Raw genomic sequence first — 20081 nt, 5'->3', positions numbered from 1 at the left:
AGGCCCAGGCCGTGATCCTGGAGTCCTGGGATCGAGTCCCGCATCAGGCTCCCTTCATGGGAGCCTTAAAAAAAAAAAAAAAAAAAAAAGATGTTTACTTTTACAGAAAATAGAACTAGAAAATTAACTCACCTAAGCCCTCCTCCCATTTAAAAATAATGCCTGTACACTCTAGGTCCCCACTTTTTTTTTTTTTTAAAGATTTTATTTATTTCTTTGACAGAAAGAGAGTGCAAGCTGCGTGCAACAGGCAGAGGGTGAGGGAGAAGCAGGCTCCCCACAGAGCAAGAACTCAAGGTGGGGCTTGATCCAGGACCTTGGAACTTATGACCTGAGCCGAAGGCAGACACCTAACCAACTGAGCCACCTAGGCGCCCCTCAACAATTTTTTAAGATTTTATTTTATCGTTAGGCAGGCTCCGCATCCAGCCTGGAGCCCAACACAGGACTTGAACTCACTAAGCTGAGATCGAGTCAGATGCTGACTGAGCCACCCAAGTACCCCTCCAGGTCCCAATATATCATAAGTACTACTACATCTAAGCAGCCAATCAGGAAGTAAAAGGTGAAGGAAATAATGAGACTTTTCAGATTCCATGCTCTGTTCCTCCAATTCTAGAAGTTAATGAATTCAGAATGACTGATAATGATGACAGTAGCAATGCTATGGCAGAAGCAGAGACAGGAAGTAGCAGAGATGGGCAAACAGCAACAGGAAGACAGCTCTACCTAACAACTAAAAAAATCTCAAATTGCATCATACTTGCTGAAGAAGAGGCCTAGAATAATGTCCTCACAATGTGACCATAACCCTCTCAACCTTCTCTGCAATGACATGGGGCTCATGACCACGTCTCCCTCACCTCAATATTTCCACATTCGAGTGCCAGACTAAAGCGAGTTTTCTCATCCTTGACGAAATGCAGTGCCACTTCCGGGTAGCCCTTCTTCTGCAGGTAAGCAATGATAGACTGGCCTACTAGTTTGGCATTCCTCACCATGTGCAGTACCTAGACATTTGGGGTGGGGTCGGGCAGAAAAAGAGATCATGCAGAGGAAAAAAGGGAGTGCCAGCCCTCTCTCACACCCCCCAGTGTGCACTCTCGTTTATACCTCATCATATTTTCTGTTGATCAGGGCCAGCTTGAACTTGAACTCAGTGGGATCAATGGTGAGCACTCGAGGACGACATTCCCGGTCCAGGCAATACACATTGTTGCCCTTCACCCGCGTAACATAGATTGGTAAATCCAGGGTTCGGATGATTCCATAGTCCCTGCAAACAGGAATTAGAGGGCACAAGTTTCAGCAAGTGATGGGGAAAACACAACCTGTAAGGACCTGGAACAAGCCAAGGACACAACTTTTCAGCTTGTCACTGCTCTTTTGCCAAGTGCTATTTGCACAATGGTATAGATGGGAAGCAAGTCAAAAAAGAACAGAACTAAATGCCACATTTACTTATTCTTTTGTATGAAGTAGGAAGAGATGGGGCACATTATATGATCTCCCTTCATAAGCTATTATTCTGGAAGCCAACAGACACGGCTACAGGAATCAGACCTAAAGCTAAATCTTTTTTTTTTTTTCTCTCCCTAAAGTTAAATCTTAACTTCTAATATATAGTCACCGGGCCAGTTAAATCCTTCCTTGCAGCTACAAGTGAAAGTAGAAGAGCAGGAGATGCAAACTTCTGACACATGAAGAAATAAACAAAAAGCAAAAATATTTTAAATTGAACAAAAATTAAGAGTTTATCAAACTGGGACGCCTGGGTGGCTCAGTGATAGAGCATCTGCCTTCGGCTCGGGGCACGGTCCCAGGGGGTCCGGGATTGAGTCCCACATCAGGCTCCCCGCAGGGAGCCTGCTTCTCCCTCTGCCTTGTGTCTCTGCCTTTCTGTCTCTCATGAATAAATAAATAAAATCTTAAAAAAAAAAAAAGTTTATCAAACTTATGGGCACAGCTAACACAATACACGACTGATAATCTAGGATGCTAAGTGCACACACTGTACTAAAAGAAACACTGAAGACTAATGAGCTCTACATACATACATTAGAGAATCAATATAAGACAAAAAATTAAAATGTAGTGAAAATTAATAAGCACTTGGCTCAAAAACTTTGTTCTTTTAAGTTAAATCAAAGAATATACTTAAAAAAAATGAAGCCAATCATAATTTTAAGAAATGGAAAACAAAAATACAACACAGAAGTTCAATAAAGGCAAAAGCTAAATAAAATTGATAAACCTCTCATTAGGCTAATTAAGAAAAAAGAACAGCAAAAATAGGAATGGAAAACGGGGTATTCCTCTGGCTCTTGTAGGATGAGGATAGGCATACACTTTTTTAAATGATCAAATTCCAAGAAAAGTAAAATTTACCAAAACTGACTAAAAAGAATTAGAAAACCCCATACAGTCCTGTAACTATTACACAAGATAAACTGAATCATAAAAAAAATCTTCCTATAAAAGAAAGCCCCAGGCCTGGATGACTTCACAGGCAAATTCTACCTAACATTTCAGGAAAAAAAATTTTTTTAAAGATTTAATTTATTCATGAGAGAGAGAGAGGGAGAGAGAGAGAGAGAGAGAGAGAGAGGCAGAGACACAGGCAGAGGGAGAAACAGGCTCCATGCAGGGAGCCTGACGTGGGACTCAATCCCAGGTCCCCAGGATCACACCCTGGGCCAAAGGCAGTGCTAAACCGCTGAGCCACCCGGGCCGCCCCATCTCAGGAAGAATTAAATTGAAATTTATTACAAACTCACTGAGAGTTGTACTCTCTGTGTATTCTCATGAATAAATAAATAAAAAATCTTAAAAAAAATAAATGAATTATCCTCGGTAATTTTAGGAGCTTTTCATATATTTGAGTATGTGTCCTCTGTTAGGGCTACACATTGCAAATCTTAATGTCTCTTTCCATTCTGTAGCTTGTCTCTTGATTCTGTTTATGATACCCTTTAATGAACAGGTGTTCTTATTTTAATATTGTTGAATTTATGAATCTTATCTTTTATGGATATTAGGTTTTGTATTTCATGTAAGAAATCATTATCGACTCCAAGGTCATAAAGGCATTATTTTATGTTCTCTTGTAGAAACTTTATAGTTCTGTTTTTATATCTAGAACTGTGATCTCCTTGAAGTTGATTTTTGTGTGGCATGTGAGGTACAGGGAGCTCAGTTTCACATTTTACTTATGGACATTCAGCTGTCCAATGTCATTTACTGAAAAGAGAGCCTTTATTCTCTAGCCCTGCAATGCCATCTTTGTCACATATGAATCATCTTTACAAAAATGCAAGGACCGGTTTCTTGTGCTGTATGTCTTCTGTCTTAAGTATTTAAAGCATTAGGAGTCTTCGCATCTACTAAAGCAACTCTTCACATCTTTCCCACTTTCAGTTTTTGAAGTTATTAGGCTATTTTCTAATTTTGCCTTGAAAAGGCAAATTGTCACATTTTTTTTTCCTTAAAAAAGTATGTTGGGGCAGCCCGGGTGGCTCAGCGGTTTAGCGCCACCTTCAGCCCAGGACGTGATCCTGGAGACCAGGGATCGAGTCCCGCATCGGGCTCCCTGCATGGAGCCTGCTTCTCCCTCTGCCTGTGTCTCTGCCTCTCTCTTTCTCTCTCTCACTCTCTCTCGAATAAATAAATAAAATCTTTAAAAAAAAAAAGTATGTTAGAATCAGCCTGTGAAATTCCATGCAGAATAAAACAAACAAAACACACTATTGTGATTTCAGTTGGGATTGTATTGGATCTGTTTATCATTTTGGGCCTAGCTGAATCTTTGCAGTATTAAATTTCCTGATCTGTGAATGTGGTGTAGTAACTCTTCATTTATTTAGGTCTTCCAAAAGCTTTTTCAATAAAGTTTTTACAATTTTCTCCATAGAGATCTTGCATTTCTTTAGATTATTCTTAGGCCCTTGGTAATTTCAATGAGATTTGTAAGTGGATAGTATCCATTTAAGAATTTAATTTTCTAATTTTTTATGATATTTAGAAACACAAGTAAATTTTTAGGTTGATTTTATTTCAGAGACCTTGCTAGACTTTTGTCTTTTTTTCACAGATAATCATAGCATCTGTGGGTGATAACAATTTGTTTCTTCTTTTCTAGTACTTATACTTTCATGTGTTTTTCTTGTACTGACCAGAATCTCCAGCATAGTTTTGAATAAATGTGGTGATGGCAAATTTTCTTTTCTTGTTCCCAATTTTAAAGAGTGAGCTTTGAGATGCCTGGGTGGTTCAGTTGGTTAAGTGTCTGACTAATGATTTTAGCTTGGGTTGTGATTTCGGGGTTGTGAGATTGAGCACAACGTTGGGCACCGTACTTGGCTTGGAATCTGCTTGAGATTCCTCAATCTACTCCTCCTGCTTATGTGCCCACCCCACCCCCTGCCCGTAAACAAAATCTTTAAGAACAAGAGCGAGCTTTGAGTGTATTGGCATTATGTAAGCTTGTTGTAGATATCTTTAGAGATAGCTTTTATTTATTAAGGAATTTTCTTGCTATATTTCAGGTGAATATTGAGTTTTATTAGATACTTTTTCTGCATATGCTGACGTAATCATAGGATTTTTCTCCTTTTATTGATTAGTGAATTAAATTGATTTTTTAAAAAATGTTAGACCAACATTGTATTCCTGATACATATCTTTTTTCTTTTTTTAAAAAAGATTTATTTATTTATTTATTCAGAGAGAGCGAGAGAGAGGCAGAGGGAGAAGCAGGACTCCATGCAGGAAGCCTGATGTCGGACTCGATCCCGGATCTCCAGGATCACACCCCCGGCTTCAGGCGGCGCTAAACCGCTGCGCCACAGGGGCTGCCCCTCCTGATACACATCTAACTTGGTCATGATGTTTCTGATACTGCTTGATCACCCATTTCTTTTTTTTTTTTTCTTAAGATTTTATTTATTTATTCATAGAAACACAGAGAGAGAAGCAGAGACACAGGCAGAGGGAGAAGCAGGCTCCATGCAGGGAGCCCGATATGGGACTCGATCCCGGGTCTCCAGGATCACGTCCCCCGCCATAGGCGGCGCTAAACCGCTGAGCCACCGGGGCTGCCCAGGATAATTCATTAAAAAAAAAAAAAAAAAAAAAGGATAAAAGGCCTGAACAGAATTCACAAAGAGAAAATCCTGATGGATGGTCAGCTGAAAAGTTGCTCAATCTCAGGAATCAGAGAATAGCAAAGTAAAATGACAATGAGATGCCATTACACACCCATCAGACAGACACAAGTAGGTGGCAAAGACACAAATAAGTTGGCCAGGAAGACAAGCAAGGACCTTTTTATAGTATGCTAGTAGACATGCAAACTGGTATAGCCACTTTGGAGTGCAGTTTCACGTTATCTAGTAAACATAAAGATACACATACTCTATGATCCGGCAATTCAACTCTGGGTGGACACTCTAGAGAAACGTTATGTGCATACGCACCAGAACATATAAAGAAATGCTTAAAAGAACACTGTTCATCATAGCAGCCAAATTCTAGAAATCACTCAAATAACCCTGTAGAGTAGAACTGATAAACTGTGGTATGTTCATATAAGAGAATATGACACAACAATGAAAATAAATAAATTAGAGCTATAACATGGATGCATCTTACAAACAAAATAGTAAACAAAATAAGCAAAATATGGAACAATACACTCAGTATGATTTACATGACATTCAAAACAAGGCAAAATTAAGATACTATTTTAAGACACATATTGGGTGGTAAAATTACAAAGAATAGCTAGGTCAAAATTTCCTTAAAAATCAGAATAATGTGATCTTTAGGTGGGAAGTGGACATGGTTGTGATCAGTAACAACCACGTGGCCAAGGGCTTCTGGCCGCTGGCACTGCCCTAGCTTCCTGACTTGAGTGGCAGGTACATGGACGTCCACAATCTGCTATTGTGGACTATATTGTGTGCTATAGCCCCTCTGACAATCTGCTATTTTCTACATATGTACTCCATGCATTTCTCTTTGAGTCATATGTCACAATTTTTTTAAGAGTTGAAAAAGACTGGTCAGCAGTGCCCAGTACATATGTGCCCGAGAACGATTTCCCACGAAGCAAGTTCAAGGAGGATTCAGTTACGTCCCTCGAGACAGGACAGTGATTTCAAGAGCTACCTTCTCCCTCTCTGTGTATCAGATAATTCACTTACCCGGTGGTGACGGCATATTTGATGTGGTTGCTTGTGGTATAGATAAATACCCCACTCTCATCCCAGGCCCCACTCTTGACGCGAATGTTCTCATGAATGTTACACAGAGCCTCCAGTTTGCGGTTACAGATCACAATGGCTGTAAGAGGCAAAGGGCATGAGTGCTCTGCTGGACAGGGTGAGTGAAGCAGACTGGCAGGGATGGGGAGGGAAGGGCTGATCTCTAAATCAGGGTGGATACAATGAAGACTTACCATGTTTGGCCAGTAGTGCTACATGGGACATGTCTGCAGACCAGATAACATATTTCACCTTGGAAATCTTCACAGAGGCCAGAGTTCTGGGGCAGAGAAAGGTGAATGAATGTGAGTGGACTCAATTCTCTCGTCCCAGGTTGAGACCTACATCCTTTTATCTCCAAATTAACATAAGCCCCAGTTTCTTAAAATAATGCCAAATGAACGCTCTCTGTATTGTAGCTGAGTGACTGAAACATTTTGGCTCACACTGTACACTTTGCCATCCCTCAACTCCCTGCCCCTCATTCCCACATACTACTAGGGATTTGTGTATGTCTGGGCTCACCAGTGGACTGTAAGCTCCTTTAAGGATAAGAATTGTGCTATTCATCCCTATGTGCCTATAGTTCTGTCTCCAAAACATTCTTTGTTCAGGTAAGTGCTCCAAAAACAGATAAATAAGCCCCTCATTGTAATGCTAGTGTGTACAGACAGGATGGAAAGTGACCCAGAGGAGAAAGTGGTGAAAAAGAGTCTTGGAGTTAGAGCACACAAGTGGCCAAGCCTAAGGTAGAGTCACTGGGAGGAAAACCTCCCACTACAGATGTCCACTCTCACCCCACATATGCCTATCTGCTTTAGGGGCACCTAACACGTTACCGCTTCTGTTGTACATCAAACAGCGTGATGGATTCTGCGTCTCGAAGTAGGAGATTGCCTGTGCCAGCGTAAAAGATCTCATCACAGTTGGGCACCTGTACCTTTTTGGTGATCTCATTCTTCAGATTCTTGATCAGAAGCTGAAATAATGATCACAGGTGGTGTTATCAGAAATGCACATTCGTAAGCTGCAGTTGACAATGTGCCTCAGCAACTGTTCCTTAGCTTCAAGAAACCAAGTCTGGGTCGTTTCCTATCCAGGTAAGTCACCACGCCGGGCAGACCACCCCAACCAAGACCCTCTTCAGGGGCCTTGAGAGCTTCTGTTTCTTCCCCCAACTGAAACATCCTGAGAAAACCAACTAAAGTCTGAATTCCTCCTTCAAACAGAGAACAGCACTTTTGGGGCTTAAATTTTTGTTACATATTTTCTTGATAGAGTTTTGGCTGTCTTGTTGAGGACGGCTTACATTTTAATACCAGTGGGAATAACTAGGATAAGGAAGAGGATTTACTCCTTGTCCAATCCACCTATTTCACATTTGATGGCTTTTGTCTTCTGTATTATCAAGAGTGATATTAGCTTGGTTCTCAAGCTCAGACCCACAGTGATCATCAACCCAGTCAAATCAATTTTAAGGTTTATTTCCTAAGGGGACTAGGGTATCTGCACGATGATCACAGCTCCCCAGGTGGTGAGCAGAGAAAAAACATGCTCTTTCTTCATGCAATACATAGACCACTGCTACCACACTGCCTGTATCAGTTTCCCCTTTTAGGCTTAACTCACCGAATGCATCCGATCTAGGACAGCAAACCGATTTCTAGCAACCCAAACGGCTGTCAGGCCTGAAGATCGTTTCCCTTCAGGAGCTGAGAACAAAACCAAAGGGTGGGAGCATGTGGTGAACCACTGGCAGGTGACAGAGTCAGGTGCCACGGAGCTGCCAGTCTTGCTGGCTGCCATGTTGGCTTCGCCAGTTCAGCTGCTTCCTAACTAATTCAGCTGTAACCTGAGGCTATTGTCAGTGACTTTCCCCACCAGTCCCCTCCAAACTCCAACCTCCACCCCTGCCAAGCCTCTTTTCTCTAGGCCAAGTGGCTGCATTTCAGCCAACACCATGTACTGGCAGAAGGACCGCCCATCTTGGGAGACAGCACACTCCATCAAGCTAACGAGCAGGGCCTTGCTGGCCAAGCCGCGGAGCGCTGCAAGCAGCCTGTCAGTGTCTAGGACCTCCTATCTCAACAAGCTGGAGTAGAGACAGAGCCCCCTCCCCAGGACGCAGCTGCTCTACTGCTTTTAACATGCAAATGCAGACCTCCGGGTAGAGCAGGGTGGGGCACAGCACTCCCCCAACTAAATCTTGACAGGCAGATGAGCTCTGTGTGGGCAGTATTTAGCACCAAGCTGTTGCTCTATAAATGTCAATCACTCTTATTACCCTGAAGAAAGTTATAAAATGCTCCTCAGTTCCCCAACATTTCACTGGCTGATGAGAATTCTGAATGGGCTCTCTACTCTTGGGGAAACTTCAACAGTCACACACAGAAGGCTGCACGAAATACTCTTTGATCTATAGCATCAGCAGAAAAGTAAACAAAACATGCTGGCCAGCCTTGCTCTGTACACCTCTCTAGCACCTGTGGGTGACAGGCAATTCTTATCACAACCAACACCCCCATTCTGCAGGGCCTAGGGACCCACGCTGAGTCAAGCTTTTGCTCTTTCTCTTCCTCTCTGCTCCCTGTCACCGGGCTGCACCTTTACTCCTTTACTATTCTCTCCCTTGAAAGAGGAAGAAAATAGAAGTGGTAGGAAAACAGAACTAAGATATTTTAAACTCTATTAATTGTAACAGATGGGGAAAAAGAGCAAGGGGGTGGATAGGGAGGGAACTTAATCATAAAATTTGGTCAGAAATGACTTAACTGTTTAATTTATAGAGAAACTGATTTATGGATACCAAAGACTGACAGATTTCCCCTCTTCTCACCAGAACCACACTTTTTTTTTTTTTTTTTTTAAAGAGTACATCATATTAGCAACACTAAGGACACAGTAGCACTAACAACAGGGACAGAACTAGCACAATGACTTCTCACGTTCTGCTGACAGGAGTCTAAAATATCATGGAAGTGTGCTAGTAAGGTGGGGACCCAAGGAACAAACCCTCTGTAAAGCAACGGGAGGAAGTGGACTGAAAGGAGCTTAGGCAAGACCTGTCCATTCTGAGAAGGCTGTCAGCGAATTCTAACAGGAAGGACTCAACCAGGGGTGGTGGTGATGGAAGAGGTAGACAGGGGTCTCAGCTGGATCCTGGGATCCCTGGTGGGGCATGGGGCTGCGAATAGCCTCATCTCTCTGACATGCAAAAGGATGCCAATCGGATCTGGATGTGGATGGGAGAGCATAAATCCCTAGTCCCAGGATGAGACACTGCAAGATTGGAACCACATTCTTAAATAAATGAAACTACCAGGGTGAAAGTCATATCAGCTGACAATAAACTAAGATAACATGCTGTGCTGAAAGAGAAAATGGAGAGTTTCTAATAACCAAATTATAAAAAATATATATCTAGCTGGAGTAATAAAATGGAGGAGGAACATGAATATTTCACACCATGGTCGCCTCTGATGCAACTGTCAGCGGCACCTGCCAACAGACATGAGTGATGTGGCCGCAGGCTGGGGATGGAAAGTGAAAAACCTGAAGAGGCGTGACGGCGCGGGAGACGGGAGCTGTGCGCAAAGCCTGCAGACACAGGAAGCACCTACCATCAGGATTCTGTGAGTCTGCATCCTTGGGGATGGTGTACAGGTCATAGGTACTGTTCTCTAAATTGCTGGCTCTCTGTAAAGGAGAAAGAAGTCAAATCATTAGCGAGGGGAACAAAGACGGCAGTTTATTCCGACAGAGAAAACTGTGCCATTGTACAACAGTCTGAAGCTATCCCTTCCTTTTCCTTCACCCAGAGGGCAAGCAAATGTTTCTACTGCTAAAAATTCTCAGGCTCAGAATTCACAGCACCTTATTTTTTGTATCCTCCAAAAACGCAGATGTTATTTGAAAGGAAGCAAGGATTGCTCTTGCCTCCAAAACTTAATGAACCAAATCCCCAGTATTCTGGTTGCTCTACCTGTGTATACTCATCAACTTAAAAATCTGTTCAAAGGAAAAAAAAAATCAAAGAAAAGATAATAAAGACAACTGTGAGGAAAAAAATGTTCTTAGATACTGAACAAGAACAGGGTTAGACTAGAAGTCATATGGGGAAAGACAAGTTTTCATTCTTTTTAACTTGGCAAACAGGGGCACTAAAAGTAAAATGTCATTTCCTTTTTCTCCCAAATTATATGAAGAAATGTGGGGGCTACCTGCTGGCCCTAAAGGCAACTCCAAGGAAAGCAACCCTCTTCCAAGTCAGCCCTACAATTTTTACCCACATGAAGGAATCAAGATAAGCATCATCTTTGCATAGAATATATATACTTGTAGTGATTTGGGTCACTCATCTTTTTTTTTTTTTTTTTTTAAGAAATCCAAAGAGGATTTTCACTTTTTAAAAAAATTTTTTTAAATTTTTATTTATTTATGATAGAGAGAGAGAGAGAGAGAGGCAGAGATATAGGCAGAGGGAGAAGCAGGCTCCATGCACCGGGAGCCCGATGTGGGATTCGATCCCGGGTCTCCAGGATCGCGCCCTGGGCCAAAGGCAGGCGCCACCCAGGGATCCCTGGGTCACTCATCTTGATGCTCTGTTAAGTTTAGAAATTGTCAGACTTATGAAAGTTCATAAACCCTAACATGCTGGTATCACTGGAGTGGACCTGGTTTGAGCCTGTTCACTATGTTAGCTCTTTTAAAATGACCACTACATAGTTTCTAAACAGCCACTAGAGGTTCCCTAAAAGCATGAGAAAGAAAGTTACGGGAAATAGGACAATCATAAGAGGACACCATGGGTTACATACCGTACACAATAGGACTGCATTTTCTGCTGGATTGTATGACATATTGAACACTGGAAACTTGGAACCACTGGAGTTATACATGGAAAAAAAGAGAAAATAAGGAAGAGGAATAAGGACGGAAGAATGGAATTACTCCCAAAATTCCTACTTATCCAGTCTTTATACATATACTCATCACTTTTATAATCAGGAATAAAAATAAATATTGCATCTACTCTCTTCCTTCCTTTAACGCTTGAGGACATCCCTAACTCAGCTTTGACAAACAGTTTAAAAAAGGCAAACCCTACTACAAGCCCAATTATTCAACAGAAGGTAGGGTTAGCACTCATTGTACTGAGTGGGACTGGTTCCTCTTGGGTACAAATTCCTACACATAATTGCAGAGGACACCACAGAGTAACATGATGTGCTCTTTCTCTGGCTAATTTCTCCTGTCCCTTGGAGTGTTCACATAAACCCATCTTTTTATTGTAGTAATGCTGGAGGCTGGTTATCAAACCCTCATGCCAGAGTTTGCCACCATGAATGTTTCAGCATGCTGATGCAGCTGGCTTTCCAAGAGGACAGTTCTTTTTGCCAGACATCCCAGAGGTTATCGTATCTTCAGAGTTAAGAGCTTCCAGAGACATATATTCTAGTTTAGAGATGTGTGCATTTTGCTGGAAAGCAAAGAAGAGTTACAGAAATGCCAAATAGAGGCAAAAATGCCTGTCACCAAGTTTGGCTGCTCTCTACCAGGAAACTTTCTCTGGTTTGCAAGAGACCTGGCAGACAGTGGAAGTATGATCTCCTCTGCACAGGGTCACTAGCATTCTCATTAGGGAAACTCTCATTCTCCTCATGGCCTCTGTGCCTACCGTGCTCTTGGGGTTTAAACTGAGCAGTCTCCCCAATAGGGATTCAATCTGTGAGAGGAGAGGAGATCCAAAATGCAAAATGTTGTTGAAAGACAGAGTCCAGTTCGTAGCTATCACATCGTGGTGACAGATGAGGGTGTGGAGGGAGGGAACAGGTCTGATTTACCTCCGCAACTGCATCACAGCTACATCTTTGGAGCTGTTGAAATCCAACTGACGTAAGAATCGGTCTTTGACATAATGTAGCATATTGCCATGAACAGCATAGGCTGGCCGTTCCCGTTCTAGTTTAAACACGATCATGCCACCATCATGGCCTGGAGCACAGTGAGAAGAGGAAAGAATTAGCTGTAGGCAAGAAAGCTGGAAACAGGAGATACACAAGGACGAGGGCTGTATGTGTACTAAAAACAAAGATGCCTAAATGCATTTTTGCCTAAATTCTCACAGTTATTAGATTTCTTATTCAAAAAATCTGTGAATCCTTTCCTAATGCTTTATCATACTGTCACAGTTAGACACACCCTCCTCTGTGTTCTCCTAACACTCTGTACAAAGTTCCATTGTACCTAAGATAAACACATGGAGTTGCATCAAACTAAAAGGCTTCAGCACACTGAAGCAAATCATCAAGATGAAAGGACAACCTGCTGAATGGAAGAAAATATCTGCAAATCACGTATCTGATAAGAGGTTAATATCCAAAATACATAAAGAATGCAACTCAATATAAAAAAAGAAAACCACACACAAACAAACAATTAAAAACCAGACAGAGGGATCCCTGGGTGGCGCAGCTGTTTGGCGCCTGCCTTTGGCCCAGGGCGCAATCCTGGAGACCCGGGATCGAATCCCACATCGGGCTCCCAGTGCATGGAGCCTGCTTCTCCCTCTGCCTGTGTCTCTGCCTCTTTCTCTCTCTCTGTGACTATCATAAAATAATAAAAAATAAAAAAAATAAATAAAAACCAGACAGAGGACTCGAACAGACATTTCTCCAAAGACACAGAAACGGCCAACAGACACATGGAGAGATGCTCCACATCATTTATCATCAGGGAAATGCAAATCAAAAACCACAATGAGTATCAGCTCACACCAGTTAAGAACGGCTAGTTAACAAAATGACAAGAAATAACAAGTATTGGTGAGGATGTGGAGAAAAGAAAACTCTCCTTGTGCCCGGCTGGTGGGGATGTAAATTGTTGCAGCCCCCAAGGAAAACAGTATGGAGATTCCTCAAAAAATTAAAAATAGAACCACCATATGATCCAGCAATTCCACTAGTGGGTATCCATCTGAAGAAAATTAAACACCAGTTTGAAGAGATATATGTACTCCCACATTCACATTATTTATAGTAGCCAAGAGATATAGAAGCAATGGTAAGTTTCCACTGATAAATGGATAAAGAAAATGTTTTACACACATACACACACAAAATGGCACATTACTCAGCCATAAAAAAGAATGAGATCTTGCATTTACAACAATATGGACTTAGAGGAATTATGCTAAGTGAAATACTCAGACACAGAATGACAGATACTGTAAAAGATCACTAATATATGGAATCTAAAAAAAACCCAAATGAACAAAAACAAAAAAACCCAAAACTGAAACAGCACAGATATAGAGAACAAACAAGCTACCAGAGGCTGGAGGAGGTGGAGAGTGATCCAAATAGATAAAGGAGATTATGAGGTATAAATATTCAGTTACAAAATAAGTTAGTCATGGGGATGTAATGAATAGCATAAAGAATACAGTCAATGATACTCTAAGAACTGTGTGGCAACCGATGGTAACTAGATTTAATCAAGGAGACTATTTTGTCCCCTATTCCATATATCAATTTGTCGACTATATCAAATCACTATGATGTTCACCTAAAACTAATAAGATAGAGTATACTTGTCCATTATGCTTCAATTAAAAATACAAAAAACAACAAAAAAAAAAACCCTCTAGTATAGCACTGAACACCCTGCACTGTGATTGTTTAAGTCCACCAGCTCTACCGGTAGAGCTCCATTCTACCGTAATGGAAATTATGGTAATTTCCATCCTTCCCCCGTCCCTAGCATATAGCAAGAACATAAAAGTTTTTGCTGAACAGGGATGCTAGTTTAAAAAGCCTGTCCAGGGACGCCTGGGTGGCTTGGCGGTTGGGCATCTGCCTTTGGCTCAGGGTGTGATCCTGGGGTCTGGAATTGAGTCTCGCATCGGGCTCCCTGCATGGGGCCCAATTCTCCCTCTGCCTATGTCTCTGCCTCTCCCTTTCTCTCTGTCTCTCATGAATAAAAAAAAAAAAAAAAAAAAGCCTGTCCAGTTGTTTTTTAAAAATATTTTGCTTTTTTCCTACTAGCATCATCAACCTCTGACCTTTGTCATCCTAGTCAGCTCTCCACACACAAACCAGCTCATTTACTTCCCTATCCAGTACCTTCCAATGGCTCTCCACCCATTAATAAAATCTTGAATCTGAGCCTGGCCCGTAAGGTGGAGCCACAACCGAGCCTGCTCTTCCGTCCCATGACTCAGCCTCCACTGGCTGTACCCTCCTGGCCTCCGATGCCACTCACACGGGTCCAGCACTGCTCACAGCACTGTCAGTGAGTGGGTCACCCCTCACTTCGTTCAACACCCAGTAGGAAGCAGCAGTGCCCTACATGCATCCCTCTTCATGCCCCTTCCTTTTGCCTTACTTTTCTCAAAGTATTTTCCACATTTGTTTTATATATTTACAGTTTATGGTCTCTCTCCCTTCACTACAAATCAAAGTTCCATAATGTCAGGGATACTGCTTGAGGCTGCTCTCACACCAACACCCAGACTAGGGCCTGAGGCTCCGTTTGTATCAGCTAAACGAATGACAGAAGCTCTGCCTCTAGCTTCTCACTTCCTCTGTCAGAGAATCCTGAGTGTCCACCACTGGCCTTCTAAATGATCAAAGGTAATGGGCTTTATTGGCAAATGGATCCAGGTGGACAATGAACACTGAAAGAATGGTTCTCCAGGAAGGTAAAGGAGAGCAAAGGAGAAAAGCTTCAACTGCACAGCTCTGAGAACCCTCCTTCTCCTCCCCGCCATCCTGCTATGCATCAATCAGAGAAAACTAATGCAGAATCACTCTCACATCTTACAAACTTTGAACTCAAGGAAAAAGAGAAGAAATGGCCCTTACCTGCCGCAAAAAGGTTCAGATTAGGGTGGGCAGCCAGGACCCAGAAACGATCGTGGTCCCTGCGGAAGGTCTGAACCCCAGTCCTAGGAAAGCAAAAGGTACACAAATGAAAGAGTTCATTTCGGAGAAATCCTCAGCCCATCATATATGAGAGCACTGACTGTAAGCCAGCACACTGATTAAAGATTAAATCAGGGACAGCAAATTGCATATACTAAGTAAAGGGGAGTCTTGATAAATTCTACCAAGAAGACAAAGACCCTACTATTTTGGGATTTCAATTTCCCCTTATTCATCATGATTTCTTGTAATACTACCTTCATTCCATATTTCTTATTTCTCTAACTACAGAAGAACACCCTTAAATTTGGAGAAAAAGAATGCACGTGGAGACTGTACTAGAGGGGAGATCTGTAAATGCTGGCTGTTGCTAGGCTCCTTAAAGCTTCCATTACATCGGACCTGGTGTCTCTATATGCTGAAGATGAAGAGATGCACAGAAGCTCTCTAATCTAACTTTTAGGACAGAATGAGAGAAAGGAGGGGCCTTTCCCTGGCTTTGGTCACACACCCATCAAAACCCCCTTACCGCTTGGACATATCCCAGACTCGGATACTCTTGTCCTCAGAATTGCTGAGGATCAGCTCTTGGCGAGGGTGGAAGACAGCACAAGATACATTGTTGTAATGACCACGGCAGGTGTCAACCTCCCACGCCTTTGACTCTGAAGGATGGAGAAGAATTAGATTACCACAACTCTCTACTATTACAAATCCAGGACTTAAAATCACAGCATCTGTCATCAAATGCTAGGTGCTACTCCAAAAGCTGCATCAGCAACTTCTCTCGAACAGAGTAATTTTCTTCATTTAAGCCTCAGAATCTATACATGTTTCTTTGTTCTTTCATTTGGACCTTCCTACCAGTGACAGCACCTCTTCTCCATCATCCTTTATCCTCTTGCTTACCCTGTCTTATTTGTCACCAGCTGTCATGATAGAACAAATATAAGCTCCATGTGTTTTAGTCACCATTGTAACTCCAAAGCAGGTACCCAATAAATATTTTTTGAATGAATGAATGGTTACTCTTAACTATGCTTAGACTCCTCAAAACTAGGATGCCTCAAAAACAGGAAAAAAGAACCTAAGGTAGGAAAATGGGTCACTAAGTGCAGAAGACCCAGCTACTTCACCTTGCTGCTCAGCAGTCAATTTTTTAGACACGGTGATTTGGTCATTGGTCTACTCACCATTCATGCGCCAGATCTTCACCTGACGGTCATCTGCTCCAGAGACAATAAGGGGCATAGTCGGGTGAAAGGCAGCCCAGTTTACTCCACGATCATGACCCTGTGGCAAAAAAGAAATGGTTCTTCTGAAATGGCTTTGTACTATTACTGAAAGAAAATTTATGGGCCATGCAGGTGATTATAAAAAATGTCTGATTTTTGTTCTTCCTGTGAAAAGACTCAAGGGATTATGCTATTCTAAGATATAAACATGACAGGTACGTCAACCCATTCAGTATTACACCCAAATTTTCATGCCAATTCCCAAATCTTTCTACTCCCAAATTTAGTGTCATCTCCATTTGGGATATACTGCCTTGCTTTGTTATCTACTTATATGTTATTTCCTCAACTAATTATTAATGATTAGTTCAAGGGATCCCTGGGTGGTGCAGCGGTTTAGCGCCTGCCTTTGGCCCAGGGCGCGATCCTGGAGACCTGGGATCGAATCCCACATCAGGCTCTCGGTGCATGGAGCCTGCTTCTCCTTCTGCCTGTGTCTCTGCCTGTGTCTCTGCCTCTCTCTGTGTGTGACTATCATAAATAAATAAAAATAAAAAATTAAAAAAAATTAATGATTAGTTCAAGAATAAAAAACAATCTCATAACATAACAAGGAAATATGGTTGGGAAACTCTCAGATGAGTGAGGAAATATGCAAGGTCAAAACTATTTTCATAGTAACATTAAGATGTTATTTGCCTTTTTCACTCTTATTCTCTCCCAAGGATAAAGTTTTCCAGAGGCTACATGACATGATGTCATTGCTTTGATGGTTAACAGAATATGTGCTTAATATATTTTGTGTTTTTAAGTGTTCTTAGCTTTAATTTCAGATATGGTAAAAACTGAAAGATATAAACCACATAAACAAGAACTCTTTGAGGTCCTCAGTAAGTCTTAAGAGGATAAAGAGGTTCTCAGACCACAAAGTTTAAGAACTGCTTATTATAGGGGATCCCTTGTTTAGCGGTTTAGCGCCTGCCTTCGGCCCAGGGCCTGATCCTGGGGTCCCAGGATTAAGTCCCACATGAGGTCCCCTGCATAGAGCCTGCTTCTCCCTCTGCCTATGTCTCTGACTCTGTGTGTCTCTCATGGATAAATAAAATCTTAAAAAAAAAAAAAAAAGAACTGCTAATTTTAATATATCTTATACTTCATTTATCTAGTTGTACTCAGCACTACAGCAGAATCATAGATAAGGTAGTTTCAAATCACCAGTGTTTCTGAGAGACTTCATGCTGTGGGCAAAGTCTCCTGGGTTCGGAATCCAATCCAAGTTCAAATCCTAGTTCTTCCATTTACTAGATACATGTGGATTTTGGTATACTGCTCAATTTCTCTAAGTCTCAATTTTTTTCATCTGTAAAATGAGGTTACTAATATCTACTTCAGAGGATAGCTGTGAGGATTAAATTAGATGTTTTTTTAAAATCTAGTTTCTTTCTCTAGCGCTTTTCTATTTTCTCACCACGCACACAAATTACTTACACATGGCTGGTCCTCAATAACTCCGATTAAATCCTCCCACCCCCCACCCCAACTCTCACAAGAGGCGTGTGAACGGACTCTGCTTTGGAATGGTGACGGAGCCTACGCCAGCGTTCTCCTGCTCTCCCCGCTGGGTTTAGGAGGTAATGTGACTCTCCCTTAGGTGGCACAGGAGCCTCCTTTCTCCTGGCTCACGGGATATTCTGCTTCCAGCGCCTCAAAACAGTGCCATTTCATAAGCACCACACAATTCTGTTGCAGGAATGAACAAACGAGTGGCATGCTGTCACCATTTCCCGGAGAAGAGCCCATGTGAGTTGCAGGCTGTGAAGACAAGTACCTCCAGCACGTGCTTCACCACTGCATCTGTCGTTCCAAATAGATCAACCCCAGTTATTCCTCTCACGTCGGACTCCACTGCACCAGGGGACAAGTTTTTTTTCCTTAGACCTTTGAAGGGATAAGGAGTGGGATGGAAGACACAAAATAGTGTTACCAAAAAGAACACAGTAAGAGAGGCACAGGAAGGGACAGGGATAGACTAACGAGAATGAAAAAGGAGGGGAAAAGAAATCTAGAGAGACTCAAGAAAGAAGTCAAGAGCTCCTATCTCTCTCTTTCTAAAAATGTTCCAGATGTTGAAGCACTTTCACTATCCTCTCTTTTCTTCCCTTGACACTTAACAGACCTGCTACGGTGTTTCCTCCCAGAGGACGACAATCTAAACTTCTAACACAGCTAACTTCCTCCGCAAGCCTTGCCTCAGGAGCAGCCTACTTGAGAAAATTTCTAGTCTTTATTGTTCTGGAAATGCAGACTCAAATGGTAAGCGTCCCATTTCCACTCTCAACTTTATGACAACTACAGCAACTTCTCTTCCATCACTTCAAAAACTTTTAAAAGAAAAGTCATTTGGGGAAGCCATGGCTCTTTGTTTCTCAAACCAGAAGCTGTTCGGCAATTCATGGGGAAGTTCCAGGGCAGGAGAGGAAACCAAACAGCTACCTTGTGGAAGAGAGTATAAAACTACAACTTTCGCAGCAAGTGTACTCTTCTATGTGACTCTTGGGCACAGAACAAAATGATTTAAACTATCATGTCCTTATGCACAACAGTACTTTATAAATGTATTCAACAAAAAGATTGCCAGATGAACGTAACTTCTTTCTTTTAGATCATGACTAATAAAATCTAGTTCAGGTACATATGTATGTATGTATGTATGTATAAATAACCATCGTGTCCTTTTAAGCTCTTACGTAAAAAGGCTATTTACAGATCTGAATACGTGTATTTTGCCAGTAAAACTTTTGGAGGCTAGTGTCACTGGGAGGAACTGCCCTTAATTTGAAAATAGAAAAAAGACACCAAGTAAGAAGAATCGTATAGGACCCAAACTTACAACTCATCCACACCTTTTAAAACTATCTGTGGTACAGTCACAAGCAAAGCTATGCAAACAATACAACTGCTTTACACTGGAAAAGCATTCCGTGATTTTCAAAGTGCTAATATATGTTCTGTAATTTGATCCTGATAACAACCCTTGAGACAGACTAGCAGGTATGATTATATATAAATAGGAAAATAAAATTGGGACTAAAATTCTATCTTTTGAAGTATTTGTGGGGAAAAGAGGAAATTCAAGCAACTGGCACTTGTAAAATAAAAAGCAAGTATTCATCAAAATTGAGGGGAAAATAAAAGCCATCACTGAAAATAAAACCTAAGTCACTTTAAGCCTAAATTTTGGAATCTCTAGGGAAATATGAACATTTAAGAGTAATGATTATATTTATCTGTGTTGTTTTAAAATCACAATATTCATGTAAACTCTCTTCCAAGGGCATGCAGACAGCAGCATCGGAGAGGGAGGCCTTCACAATGGCCTGACAATGTTGATCATCTCGTCCTCTGTCCAAGGTGAGCAGTTAACAGGTAAGAGGAATAAAGCCACACTTGAACAAAAATGCACCCTCCCAGGCTTCATAAATACATTATCACAGGGATGTCTCTTCTCACTTACTTCGCTTGTCTCTTTAATAGGATCTGTCAATCTGAAACAGATTCAGAGGAAGGTGCAAAGACAGACACCTGTGAGGAACTTCACCTCTAATAACCTTCAACACACACACATTAAAAGGAAAGCCGTATGACAGAATGCAAGCCTC

The 20081-nt window shown here is 41.7% G+C and overlaps 1 protein-coding gene across 4 annotated transcripts in view; it reads right to left on the bottom strand.

Annotated features, from left to right (window-relative positions):
• Positions 1-20081, bottom strand: part of COPA (COPI coat complex subunit alpha) — a 42706-nt gene that overhangs the window by 8541 nt on the left and 14084 nt on the right. For 3 of the 4 annotated variants that reach the window (XM_038586347.1, XM_038586348.1, XM_038586350.1), the window contains exons 7-19: positions 18251-18360; positions 16381-16480; positions 15717-15852; positions 15128-15210; positions 12107-12257; positions 11081-11147; positions 9884-9959; positions 7893-7975; positions 7103-7242; positions 6458-6543; positions 6204-6369; positions 1114-1276; positions 864-1010 (exon numbers count right to left, since the gene is read on the bottom strand). In XM_038586347.1, coding sequence (XP_038442275.1) covers positions 864-1010; positions 1114-1276; positions 6204-6369; positions 6458-6543; positions 7103-7242; positions 7893-7975; positions 9884-9959; positions 11081-11147; positions 12107-12257; positions 15128-15210; positions 15717-15852; positions 16381-16480; positions 18251-18360 — 1508 coding nt within the window. The remainder of the gene's footprint in view (positions 1-863; positions 1011-1113; positions 1277-6203; positions 6370-6457; positions 6544-7102; positions 7243-7892; positions 7976-9883; positions 9960-11080; positions 11148-12106; positions 12258-15127; positions 15211-15716; positions 15853-16380; positions 16481-18250; positions 18361-20081) is intronic. The other variant, XM_038586349.1, reaches the window with a different exon arrangement.

The sequence above is a fragment of the Canis lupus genome, chromosome 38 (assembly GCF_011100685.1).
Source record: "Canis lupus familiaris isolate Mischka breed German Shepherd chromosome 38, alternate assembly UU_Cfam_GSD_1.0, whole genome shotgun sequence".
NCBI lineage: Eukaryota > Metazoa > Chordata > Mammalia > Carnivora > Canidae > Canis > Canis lupus.
Note: the sequence above shows the minus strand (reverse complement) of the source record. Positions and strands in the feature narration are given on the sequence as shown.